At 36.7% G+C, this 13,201-nt stretch overlaps 1 protein-coding gene across 3 annotated transcripts; it reads right to left on the minus strand.

Annotated features, from left to right (window-relative positions):
- Positions 1–371: 371 nt before the first annotated feature.
- On the minus strand, positions 372–12,228 carry LOC117630813 (E3 ubiquitin-protein ligase RKP). Of its 3 annotated transcripts, none has more exons than XM_034363599.1 (11): positions 11,972–12,228; positions 9,898–11,521; positions 7,959–8,780; positions 7,283–7,443; positions 4,992–5,130; positions 4,301–4,384; positions 3,507–3,785; positions 3,280–3,411; positions 2,316–2,515; positions 1,520–1,724; positions 372–1,035 (listed from the first exon to the last, which is right to left on the minus strand). In XM_034363599.1, exons 2-11 carry the CDS (start codon positions 11,395–11,397, stop codon positions 745–747), a joined length of 3,813 nt encoding a protein of 1,270 aa, XP_034219490.1. In that variant the 5' UTR covers positions 11,398–11,521; positions 11,972–12,228; the 3' UTR covers positions 372–744. The 3 variants fall into 3 exon arrangements, with proteins under 3 accessions (XP_034219490.1, XP_034219489.1, XP_034219491.1); XM_034363598.1 differs by having other exon boundaries at positions 9,898–11,550; XM_034363600.1 differs by lacking the exon at positions 11,972–12,228 and having other exon boundaries at positions 9,898–11,557.
- Between the last annotated feature and the right edge of the window lie 973 nt (positions 12,229–13,201).

Here is a 13,201-nt window from a genome sequence, read left to right on the forward strand (position 1 = left end):
TTGGCCATTTTGATGTTCATGGAACATTATCCTCCATTTTAGGCAAAAATACGATTTTTGGTACAAACAATTACATATATATTAAATCCACCAATCCAGTCCGGTAGGTGTCTGAAGGTGTAAAAACCGAGACCAGAACCAGTTGAACCGGTCTAGTTCGCTACGGTGCCAATTTGTTCACTTTTTAGTCAACTCGGTTTTTTCCCCAATAAAAATAATAACTTTGTACTCTTCAGTGTGTGAATGGCACTTTTAAGTTGGCAACAAAAGCAACATTTGTGACCGACTGCTTTCCCAGTGCAGCAATGTCCAAATCAATGAATAAAAGGTTGTGCAGTTCGTTTGAGAGAGAGAGAGAGAGAGGAGAGAGAGAGAGAGCCAAAAGATTTTCCTTTCCATTTACATCTCATATTTACAGAATAATGCCCTTTAACTCCCTCTACAAAATTCTTCACCAACCATCCACCAGTGAGTCTTTTCCACACCCCAACACTGTTAACATTGTAGATCGATAATGTACACTGTATAATTATATATTTCTAAATGCACAAATTGGAAGTAAATTATCTTTTCTTTCCTCCTTCCCTCCCTTCTACTTTTTCTTCCTTTTTGTGCTCTGCCATTTCACAATTCTCTGTGGCTGACACTTGAGCAGCAGTGAGTGATCAGTTGCTGACCAGCTCAAGGATAAATACAAGGAGACAAGAACCCAAACTAAAAGGAACAAACTAAAAAGCAATGTTCTCAACTCTTCTCACTAATCCGGACGACATCCACAACTGTTGCATTGCAAAAAAAGCATCTGTGGGAATTCAAAAGATGCCTCGTTATGCAGCCATAACAAGACCTATGCGAACAAGGTGAAAACTCGGCATCTGCTTCACAGGCATAACAAATGCAGCACATGTCATCATTCCCATCTGTTTCTCCCCTGTATATCGTATTTTCTTCTGATTGGCTCTGGCTAAGGAGGCTAAGAAAATTCTCTAACTGGGCAAGTTTTACAAGATAAGCATCGCCTCTAAAGGTTCCAGCCTGGAAAATAAACAAACTACAGTATAAACAAGATGGTAAAAACAGCATATTTGTAAAATCCAATGAAGAGCTTTTTCCTTTCTTTTGCCATCTTTTTATCCTCTTCTCTTGAGAGAGACTTACTGAAAAATAATTTGTTATATGGAATTCGATGTCAAGGACTCAGCTATATGAACCACCTAAAGACACAGCTACAAACCCCACCAAAATCACGGAAGGATGCATACATGTGAAAAGATCTCACTAATTGAGTTAAATGCTTCACAGAAATCGTGAACAAGTAGAAATCAGGTTACTGATGTTAATTAATTGCATACACAGCTAGGACGGGACTGATAAACTTGCTTTACATTCACAAGAGAGAAAAAATAAGTTCTAAAATATTTTTAATTTTTGTTAGATGAAAAGACTGCATCTCTTCAGCCCACAGAGAGAGAGAGAGAGAGAGAGAGAGAGAGAGAGAGAGAGAGAGAGAGAGGCTAACCCAGTTGTAATCCAAAAGGTATTGGAATCTGCAATGAAAACTGTCTAGGCAACCCATGCTTGCGAAGATGCTCACTACATCGTTGTGTTCCATGCATTCCATCTGTTCACTAGCATTTAACATATTCAAGATAATACCAACAAGAGGTGCCAATATCATTCCTCGGTTTACTTTTTCTAAGGATTGACCATGTCTTCTCAGCGACCTGCAAAATAGAATGCCTTAAATGATATATGAAAAAGAAAAATGTAAGAGAATACAATCAACCAACAGTGAGAAAGCTCGATCAAAGAACAAAAGTCAAAGGAAAAGTGAAAATTCCAAAACAATTTGAAGACCGTCATGGATCAAAAGTAAAATCAAGGATTTTCCATGGAACAGCTTGCCATCAATACCAATCCCCACAACTTCAAATATGGAATTCAAAGGAATCAATTAGTAAATGATATCACAGAACTAGAATGAAAAAATACGATCAACCAACATTTATCAAATTTAAAAGGAGTGGGAATAAATGGTTCGATCCTCTTATTTTTATTTTATTTACATGCATATGCCCCTCACAGTACAATGCTGCATGGCAGTTTACAGCACCATCATTAAATCAAATAAAAAATAGATTAAAAAGATAAACATAAAAAATAAAAACTATGAAAAATAAAGGGAACTTTTATTTACACCCCAAAACCAAGCATTGCTTATGGTGAGAGCAAAGATAAGTTCATTTTGGAGTGCATCAACACAGATAAATTGGAAAGTAATAGCCGTCTTTGTATTTGCAGGCACAGAATCTTACAAGTCAAAAAACTCAGCATCTTCTGCTGATGTTATGTGGCTCAGAATAAAGACTATTAACTCAGTTAACCTTCGAAGGTTTGTTTCAGCTCCAGATAGAAATGCTCGAGGTATTGCATGGGTACAGAACTCCAAAACCCTTGCAAGGTTGCATGAAAGATCAAATATGACACTGCATTTCTTTTGCTGGAACTCTAATACCTGCAAGAGATGTTTACTTCAAAATTAAAAAATTAAAAAAAAAATATGATGAGGGAAATACAAAAAATTGGAATGTAAAATAGCCAATTAAAAATTTGCACTTTCCCATGCATAGCGTTCGAACTATTACTGACTATACCAGAGTCAAACATGAGTATCCTCAGTCTGGACCGACCTAGTTAACCGGGAACCGGCAGGGAAGCCAGAACAATTTCACCTTAGAAGAGGACTTTCACTGAACTAGTTTGCTTTTGATGAACGGGTCAGTTCGTTTTACTTTGAAACATATATTGTTGTGACAATAAAAGTGTGAAACCAAGTCAAATTGGTTAAATATGAGGCCATTTATTACCAAGTCACTAACATGAGGCCATTTATTACCAAGTCACTCCAATATCTTTTCACCATTTCCTCTCAAAGTTCCCCATCCCCTGTTCTTTTTTTTTCCTTAATATTACTTCGTAAGTGCACTCTGTGTTCTTTTAGATCCTCTCCCCATGACAATAGCACCCCCCACAGTGAAGTCCAAGCTCATCTATGCATGACATACAGCATAAAGTTTGGGTGTGTATACATATTTATACATATAGAGAGAGAGAGAGAGAGAGAGAGAGAGAGAGAGAATCTTTCTTCTCAATAAAACCAAAAAGCTAGAGTTATATAAGTAGAAAACAGAGATAAAACTAATCAAGTAAAACACAAATCAAATATTAATAATAATACTATATTACTGCATGTCTGAATAGGGATAAAATTATCCACACCTGGTACTTCTCTTGCATTTCTCTAACTGAAACTGAGAATTCAGTCATTGTCCAGCTGAGAGTGTTAAACAGGCGATTGAGAAAAGCTGAGAACAACTCTTCCTCACTGACACAAGTTTCCCCTAACAATCTCTGCATGAATTAAGAGGCCAGAGAAGAATCAGAAGCTATTCAATGGTAACAAGATATACGATGAAAATTCTAAAGCAAAATTAAAGATCATTCACCTGGAAGACAACAGATGATGACGACTCGCCATGCTTTGAAGAACCAAAGCCAGATCCCTTGCACAAACGCAGAAGAATGTTTGTCACTGGGATCCAGGATCTATTATCAAATGCTGACAGCAATGCCTTTGGCATCCTCTGTGTGGCTGCTTCATTACTCTCAAAAACGGCCAAATATTCTTTGTACTGTACCAAGACTGAGATCGATTGGAGAAGCAGGTCCCTTAGATCAGCACTCGATATTCGAGGATCATTGAAGTGCGTGACCACAAAAGTTACCTGTGAAACAAGACACAGATTCAGCATTCCAAATACATTATTTGAATATCAAGGGAAAAAGAAACCCAAAAAAAAACTCATAATCTTCATGAATAAGCTGGTCATGTTGGCCTGTCAATGGAAAAATCAGGGTCCAAATTTCGGAGGATCTACGCTAAAAAAGCTAAAGCACATAAAATATGACAAAATCATTTTTTCCCTTAATAAGCATGTGTAATATAGCAAACTTCGGAGTTAATATTATTTTTCAGGTAAATCAAAACACAAATTATTTTGGTGCTCAATTATCACATCTGAAAGGAATAATTTATGTTCATTACAGTGGATCCTTTATTTCTTTTTAAAGAATTATCAGTTTAAACAATTATCGTTTTTAAATCCAATAGCCAGTAATCCATCGACAAATTACAGGAGTACGTTTGTATTTTTCAGTATGTAACTGTCATGTCAAATTGTACACAGAGCAGAGCACATAATAGAAAGTATGAAACACAAGGTTAAAAGATAAAACATACAAATGAAGCAAGGCCTTGCTTGATAAATATTGATGAAGGTACAAAGTTAGGATCACTTTTGCGCAACACATGGAAGCAATCAACCTGCAAGAATAGTAGAGCAATGAATAATTCCAAATACAGAGTGCTTCAGAAAGCCTGGCTCAATATTTTTTGGTGGAATGAAAGCCTGGCTCAATAAGTCATAGCAATTTGTGGCTATATCTAGTATTTCCAGAAACTTTAAGAGAGCAGATGAACCTTTTTCTATCCTTATTTTCCTTTTTATACTTGTCACATATAAAAGATCAGAAGTTAACAAATTTGTAGAAATATTTAAAGCTCTCTCTCAGAATTTTTCCAAGCAATTACATAGCATCCTAATGTAATTCCATAACCACTCTCAAGGGATAGTACATACTGAGACCACCCAATATTTTTCTGGAGAATTAGTAACATGCGAATATCATCCTCAAAAAACCATCGAATGAAAAGAACTTAAGACAGGAATATTCTTATTACATGATGCAATAAAACAAGAGCAAACACAAGTATTAATGCTTACTATATGCAACAAAACAAGTGAAAACATAATCCTTCTCCTATCAGATGGGAAAAGCGCAAGCACTCATACTCAAATCAATTTTACATAATTTTTTGACAAGGATTCACTGCACATCAAATCTGTTCAATAAAAGAAGAATCAACTTACCAGAGCTTCCAGATAATACTCAGGGATATACAGGAACAGTAGATCCACTTTGCTAAGAACCAGAAGCAACTGGACAGTCCACATGCATGTTGCATACATTCCTCTTTGCTTCCATTGAGAAATTAGAGTAATACGGTACCTGTAATCCATGAAAGAGTGACCAAAGGAAACATAGTATGTAAATGTATGCAAAAAAACTAAACTATGGATATATATACAGAAATATCCTATGTGGATGTCCGGATGTTATTATAGTGCGGATACCATATCTTTTCTACTACCCTTCCCTACTTTTCTCCATGTTTACAGTGGTATCTGCACGAGACATCCGGATGCAAGAATAATATATATATACTTTCCCCTTCTATTGAGGGATCCCTCAAATAAAGACCCTTTAGGGTCCCATATGAATTTTTTTCCAACGAACCAAACCATCTATTTGTTAAGTTGAGGGACACCTTGTACAGGGAGCTTCAATTGAGGGATCCCTCAAATAAGGGACACCGCTGTAGGGCCCACTCTGCATTGTATTTCACTAATCCAAACTGTCTATTTTGTAAATATTCAGTCAAAGATCATCTCTATAAAAAATCATTTGAATCCGATATCATTTGACCACTCAATTGAGTTATTGAAATTTTAGTACTTTCTTGAAACACCGTGTTCATTGATTTTGTAGGACACAATTGGATGTCAAAACAGTTTCCGATTTGTCTAATTTTTTGCAAGGATGATCTATGAATACTGACTTAACAAATAGTTGGTTTGGATCATTGAAAAAAAATTCATACGGGACCCTAAAGGGTGTTCCTCAAATAATCCCTCAATAGAAGGGAACTGTAATATATATATATGGTCAAGATTAGGCGACACACAAAAAGCCACACATTTTGACACACCTTATTAACCATTGGATTAAAGCACATTTAATGGCTGAGATTGGATCTGACTATATAATCATTTAATATTTAATAAAAATTGTGTAGTGCCTTGAGAGTATAAATGAGGACAACTTTTAATGTCATCTTGTTTCTCTCTCCAATCTCACCAGACCCGAAAAATAAAAATAAAAAACAAAACCTCTTTTTTTTTTGTTCTTTTTTGGGCTGAAACATCTCTGTTCTTTTCACCCATTCTTGCTCAAACCCTTAACAAATTCGTTTCCTCCTACTCTTGGCTGAGTGGCAAAATCCTCAGCATCTTCATGCAAATGTTAGAGCATGTAGTTGTTTGGATTCCCTCATATCTGCACCTAGGGGCTATTGCCTATTCTAACTCTATAATGGTGATCCTCGGTTATGCAACTTATAAGTTGCTTGGCTTAACCCCAGACACCAGAGTAGAAGATGTCTTAACCCCAGACACCAGAGTAGAAGATGTCTTAACCCCAGACACCAGAATAGAAGATGTCTAACTATAAATCATTTGAAAGAGCATCCTCTCAATCTACTGATCTTACCCAAATTTACATCAAGTTTTACAAACTTTTCTTAAAGTTACAAGTATTGTTTCTAATCAGAATCATTTGGATATTACTGGTTAAGCCAAGCCATTTATTAGTTGCAGAAACAAAGGACCCCAGCTCACCGTTGTAGTTAGAATGGCTAATAACCCCAAGGTACAGTTCTGTGGGACACCAAACAACTACATGCACTAACATGTGGGTAAAGATGATGATTTGGCTCAGCCAAGACTGGGGTGGGTAGGAAACGAATTGGTTAAAAGGGTTGAGAAGAAACAGGTGATATTTTAGCCCGAAAAAGGATGAAAGAGTTTTGAGCAAAAAAAAAAAAAAAAGGATGAAAAAGTTTTGCGCAAAAAATAAAATGATGAAAGAGTTTTGCGCAAAAACAAAAAAGGATGAAAGAGTGTTGTTTTTATTGTTTTCCTTTTCGGGTCTTGTGAGATTGGAGAGAGAAAAGAAAATTGAAAGTTATTATTTATGTTCCCACGACCCTCCAAAAGTTTTATTTAAAAAATAAATAATTATCCAGCCCTTAATTATGCTTTAATCCAATGGTCTACAATGTGTGTCAAAAATGTGTCCCCTGTATATATATATTGGTACATACTAAACTATGAAAACTATACGACTTGCTTACTTGTCCTTTTATCAGAGATCATTCTATGAATATGGTTAAATTTAAAAGACAAATAATGCAACAAACATATATGTAAGAGAAAAGAGGGGAGTAAAAGACAGTTAAATCTTCTGAACACTTGTAGCCAAAAAAAATATAACAGCACATATATAAATTATGGAAACAAGCTAATCTTCAAGGTCATCTTACCAAGCACATTGTCTGACACAATTAATAACTTCTTCTCTATAACTGTTGCGGGCTTCTTTCAAACTCTTTAATTGCTCATTACTAGCTTTTTCTCTTATTTGTTTATCAGCTTCTTCCAGGAGGGATATTGACTGCGACTGGTGAGACATGTAGTACGATGCCTGCAACCAGGATTTTAAAATTTCAGAAATCTTACGACATTTGAAATACACACACAAACATGCACACATCATGAAATATAATACCTACATTTCAGATTAATCAGTAAGAGGACTATGATCACACCTAGAAGGTTTTGATCAGTTCACATAGAAGGCAAGACAAATAAATCAACAAATAAAAGCACACAACCAGAAGGCAGAGAACAAAAGACCTGACAGTGTTACTGTTAAAATCAAAACATATATGGGAAAAAACGAACAAGGAAACATAAAACCAAGCAAATATTATCATCAAATCAACCAACAGAATATCACAATTCCAAAGTTATTTTAAGTTTTAGCCTTAACAAATTTTATCTGCTAAGAATGCTAACCTGTTAAAGACAAAACCACATCAGACCATGACTACAACGATATAGATATTGAGCAAAACAGGTTAAGGATAACAAAAACATTGATCAGCAACACTCCGTATTCTTTAAATAAAAAAACGATCTTGCCCATTATCTCCTTACCTGCTTAAAATTTGGTGCAAGACCTATATGATACAACAGCAACAGAACATCTAGAAGTTCCTCTTCTCTGAGTGTGGCTGAAGACATATTATTTTCCCTTGGTACAAACCTCAATTGCTGCACTGGGCAATAACTAAACTCAGATTCAGATTGATAACTAGAGCTAGGTTTATCTGCTAATTCATCATTCAAATTTCCAGTACTGCATTCTGTAGCAACATGAGCAGATCTCTCTGGAATAGGACTGCAATGGACACGAGAACCTCTGGCTGTGTATCTAATCGGATACTTTGAGATTCTTGTAAAATCATCATTATAACATGAGCAACAACATGGTTTTTTTGTACTTGAATGAGTCACTCTGGTTTCTTCATCATCCATACAGCCTTCCTCCCACCGAATTACTTCTGCTTCCTCATCATTTACAGGGTTTGACTTCAAGAGATGACTAAACGATCCTCCAAGCCTAGAATTTTCATTTCGATGAAGATCATTTCTAAGAAATAAACCTACGGGAAAGCTTCGTTGACCACCCTTATGAAGAAAACCAACATTAGGACCATTTTCACTGCTCTTCAACCAGCCACAAATATCCCCCATTGCAAACCCTTCAGATAAAAAATGAAGAATAACTGTATACAAAGAAACAAGAACGGAATTGCTTGAAACTCCAGGAGGTGGAAGGTTCCGGTCAGCTCCTCTGTTCTTTAGTAGAATGTTCTGTAAAAATGTTCTGAACACTGAACCAGGCAACTGGGGAGGTGTCACAGGCGGTATGAACTGTATGACCAAGCGACAGAGATCCCTATGCTTCTCCTCAATCTGCGAATATAACATGGATTATCAGCAAAAATTAAGTGTAGAACTTCACAACTGTAAATGTTGCTCAGCATAAGCTATAATTAATTACAACGAAAAAAGTGTCCTCATATATGAAATTCGAAATCTATCTGTTGCCGACTAAATGATCAACTTTACTGTAATTAGACTTGTCAATACAATTTAAAATGGATCAAGGGAATCTCATAGAAAACAAGCTGATGATGTTAAATATTGTTCACCTCCATGTCAAACATTGATGATGTAAAATACTGTATATATCCATATTAAAAATTCAAATACTAATTAATCAACTTCACATCAAAGATAAAGCAGTTCCCCTCCAAACTCAATTCACAGCATACATCATAAGAGGAAATTCACTATTTAATTCAAAGCTTAAACTTTAAATACAAAATGAAATTACCATAGATTTTTTGTCCAAATAGATAAGCATGGATTCAATACTTTCATATTGGAATACAAGAATATGAAACTAAATTTTTCCTATGACATAAGCACAAATATGTACTTATCTATATCTTTATCAACTCAACTTGTACCCAAGCATGACTTACGTAGATGAAATATGCCTTTACCTTCATCAATTCAACAAAACCAAGAAATATGTCCTTATCTACATCTTCATCTATTCAGGTTTCATTGGATTTAGTGTAAAATCCTACTTATAGAATCATATGGATCACATGCCCATGTTATCTGGTACAAGTGTGCGAGAGAGAGAGAGAGAGAGAGAGAGAGAGAGAGAGAGAGAGAGAGAGAGAGAGAGAGAGGGAGAGAGATTCATGTGTGCGTGCTGCCAATGTACATGGTTTAATTGAACATTAAAGCTCAAATTATATGGTTTTTACTTGCCCTAATGAAAACGTCCACGAGGAAAATTGTGACATTCATCATACTTCTTGTTCAATGTTACAAATATTTCTAAATACTTGCACTCTCGCTTATTATATGATTAACAATTTCAAAGAGGCTCTTCATCCCCTTGCCCAACTTTTACATTCTAGAAATAATATAATATGGACAATACCAACCAACAAATAAGACAAACTAAATTATGGCAATAAAAGAAAATCAAGCTCTTTAGCTTAATATGTACCTTACTGACTGCTTCAGATAAAGCTTTAGTTGTTAACGCCATGGTGCTTTCATATGACACATCCTCACATGAACCAGGCCACGAAACAGAAGGCATCATGGATTCAAGATCATGCTTATTCGGATTCTTCCGTGATAGGAACCCTTCGAAAAGGAATTCAAAATCAGGCGATTTCCACCAAAGCACCATAAGCTCTTGTCGTCTCAAGATATGGCATGCCAATGCGAGGTATGGGTATGACCCTGAACATGGGCACTCTTTGAGAACCAGTGGAGCTATTTTGCAACCACACGCCAGGGCATTTATGAAATGTTCAAACAGCATATGTGATCCTTCAAATTCCAGAAAGACATCGAGAACTCTATCTAAGCTTGAATAATCATGGGGCACCTGCTGCCCAAACACTTCCATCATGAATGACAGAAATGGACCCCAGGCAATGTACTCTATGCTCCAAACATCTACTCCAAGTACAGAAAAAAATTCCTCACATATCCCATGAGAAGCAGGATAAAAAAGTTCTTCATGTGAAACAAACCTCTTCAGTCGCCTCCATTTTTGAACAGAAGAATGCTTTGCCTGCTCAACAGAGTGCATACCCAATAGCCTTGACAAGCAACACAGCAACTGAGTAGCAACCGGAATTAAGGATGGAGGTTCTTGAAGGGGAAGGTAGCCTTCAATGGGAAATCTAAAGGGGCGGGCCCCAAAATTTAGTTCGCATCGTTCACCCTGAGAAAGAGAAATTGCAGGATAATATCCAGATACTGGTCCCATCTTACGAATGCCATGAAATGCAGCCCCAAGTGAGACACCATTTCTGTAGAATGATATTTCATTACAATCCAAATCTATGCAGCAGCCAATAGCATCACCAACAACCCAAGATTGACCATATGGCTCAGCTTCCTTGTTCCATTTTCTAACCCTCCTCCCATCAAATGCATACGAATCATCAGCATCACCCACACCCTTATGGTCAGTAAAAGGGCAAGAAACGGTTGCCCATCCAAGTTGCTGAATACCTGAAGTTTCTAGAATAACTTCATACATCCATTTACATTTCCATACAAAAGCATTAGCTCTGGCACTGCTGAACATTGCTAAGCTCTCTACAAGCAAAGGTGGCTTAATAGGTCTAATATCACCACGAATACTGAATTCATCAAGACCAACGATGTGGGGACCACAGCCATTCCCAGGAATACAAACTCCATCTCTGTTTCTAACCAAAGCACTTGAATTGGCATGCAATTTAGAGAATTCTTTCTGTATAATGCAGCGAACTAGATTGCTATCAATTGGACTGGGCAACAAACCAAAAGATTTGTTAGGGAGACCAAGAACATATTCTAAGGTCCGCTCCACTGATTGATGGCCAAAATCATCACAGTATGAAACAAGATGGGTTTTCGACGAATTCTCTTTACTATCCTCATCATTCAATATCACAGCCAGACCAGAAGAAAACCCACCAATCCGTAGGCTGTCCTCTGCCATTCTGGACAAGGACGAGCAATATATGCCCAATACTATCCACAGCACTGGAAAAATTTATTCAAACTTCAATATGCCTAATAGAAAGCCAATTATGATTCCAACACTGATCCATCCAATCAAAACTCTGAAACCCAAAAAAATTACCATCATGACCTGAAATCTCAAGGTTGAAATGCATACAACTTAGTTTCATAAACCATCTACAGAACGTTGTTCTGTTGGTTTCAGATAAATATAGAAGAACACAAAATCACAACAGCAACTTAAACATATTCCATGGACTTGGTTCACAGTGAAAGTATAAAGAACAACTCAATCAAGCTTAGCACAATTAGTCGGCAAAATTAACGTAAATGTTTACAAACTACGTGACAAAATATGTAAATTTCACATTCCCTTGTCCTTTCTCCTCCCCTCAGTTTTCTCGGGGACCAAACAGGATCAAGGGGAAAATGAATTGGAGGAAAATTCGGAATTTAATCTTATAATTCAAAAAACAAACGTACAAAATCTTCAGTGCTCTAATGGCAACACACAGAAAATTGAATAATTGGAAAATGATGAAAGAACTCACAGGTCCTGGCCTTGTTTATCGTTTTCACAGTAAATAGCGGCTAGGGTTTAGCAGCAGCCATCAAAATTAGCACCGGCTATAATCTTAATATGCCTCTGAGAGAGAGAGAGAGAGAGAGAGAGAGAGAGAGAGAGAGAGAGGAAGAAGGACAAAAATGGAATTTTAAAGTTTTCGCCAAAAGTCGGGGGACGCGAGCGCACCACGAGACGAGAGAAAGACAAACAAAAACGAAGCAAGCTGCTACTGCTTCAAGACCACGCACGCTGACCTCAAGCCCTAAAAATAGAACTTACCGACACGTGTCGCACTCTCGCGGGAGTTACCGGCTGCTGACCTCGCGGGTCGTGCTAAACTGCGCCGGTGGATGGACGTCTTGTGGCTGTAACTGGATGGATCCATGAGAATGACGTGTTCCGAGTTTTTTAATGTTTAAATTTATTAAAAAAGAAAAAAAAATGCTGCTATTTCCCCCTCTGGATGAGATCAGAGGGAAGGAGAACAAAGATGACAGACAAAAGTGGGGAGAGAATCCAAAGATTAGAAGGGGAGGAGAGATAAGAGGAAGACGGTGAAAGATTAAAAAGGAAATTAAATTTTGTTTTATGAAAAAATAAAATTAATTAAAAACTCTTAATCTGTGAATGTGTTTAAATTAATAATTAAATTGTATTTTTGGAATAATAGTTGGTGGAAAGATAGGATTTTTTTTTTTTTTTTTTTTCAAATTTACATAGTGGTTGAGAAGATAAGGTGGATGAGGAAATATGACAGAGTGAAAATAACAACACTCAGAAATATATGTAATGTCTAACTCCCTTAAGCTTTCTAGATAAGCAATTTAGCAAGTGTTAAGCCAATAACTCTAAAACATCGCACGCTTGAAGATATTAGGTGCAAAGACACCCTTTGAGCTTAGTCTCAAGAAAAAATTACAGAAATAATTAAACTAGCTAGTCCCCTAAAATATAACTAGTCTCGACTATGCCAGAATTGACATTCACGAGGGGCATAAACAAACTAAATGGACCACAACTATTGTGTAGCAATATGAATGTCATACAGACGTCCCTCACGATTCACTTGTAGTGTCCTGATTTGAAATGTAATGTGAGGATTAATATTTTTTTTATATAAAAAATCAAGGATTCGGGACGGGGATGGGGGATAGCCCCTCAACAGGATTGGGGTAGGGATTCCTTGAAACCTCTTAAATAGGGATGAGGGAGGGAG

This window comes from Prunus dulcis, chromosome 6, assembly GCF_902201215.1.
Source record: "Prunus dulcis chromosome 6, ALMONDv2, whole genome shotgun sequence".
Classification (NCBI taxonomy): Eukaryota; Viridiplantae; Streptophyta; class Magnoliopsida; order Rosales; family Rosaceae; genus Prunus; species Prunus dulcis.

What these genes read in the sequence shown, in the direction of transcription:
- LOC117630813 (XM_034363599.1), bottom strand. Translation starts at nt 11,397, where the DNA reads ATGGCAGAGGACAGCCTACGGATTGGTGGGTTTTCTTCTGGTCTGGCT. An exon ending in TGTGTCAGACAATGTGCTTG is followed by an intron (nt 5,131 to 7,282) that starts GTAAGATGACCT and finishes CATGGATTACAG; the next exon opens with GTACCGTATTACTCTAATTT. An exon ending in CATCATCTGTTGTCTTCCAG is followed by an intron (nt 3,412 to 3,506) that starts GTGAATGATCTT and finishes TAATTCATGCAG; the next exon opens with AGATTGTTAGGGGAAACTTG.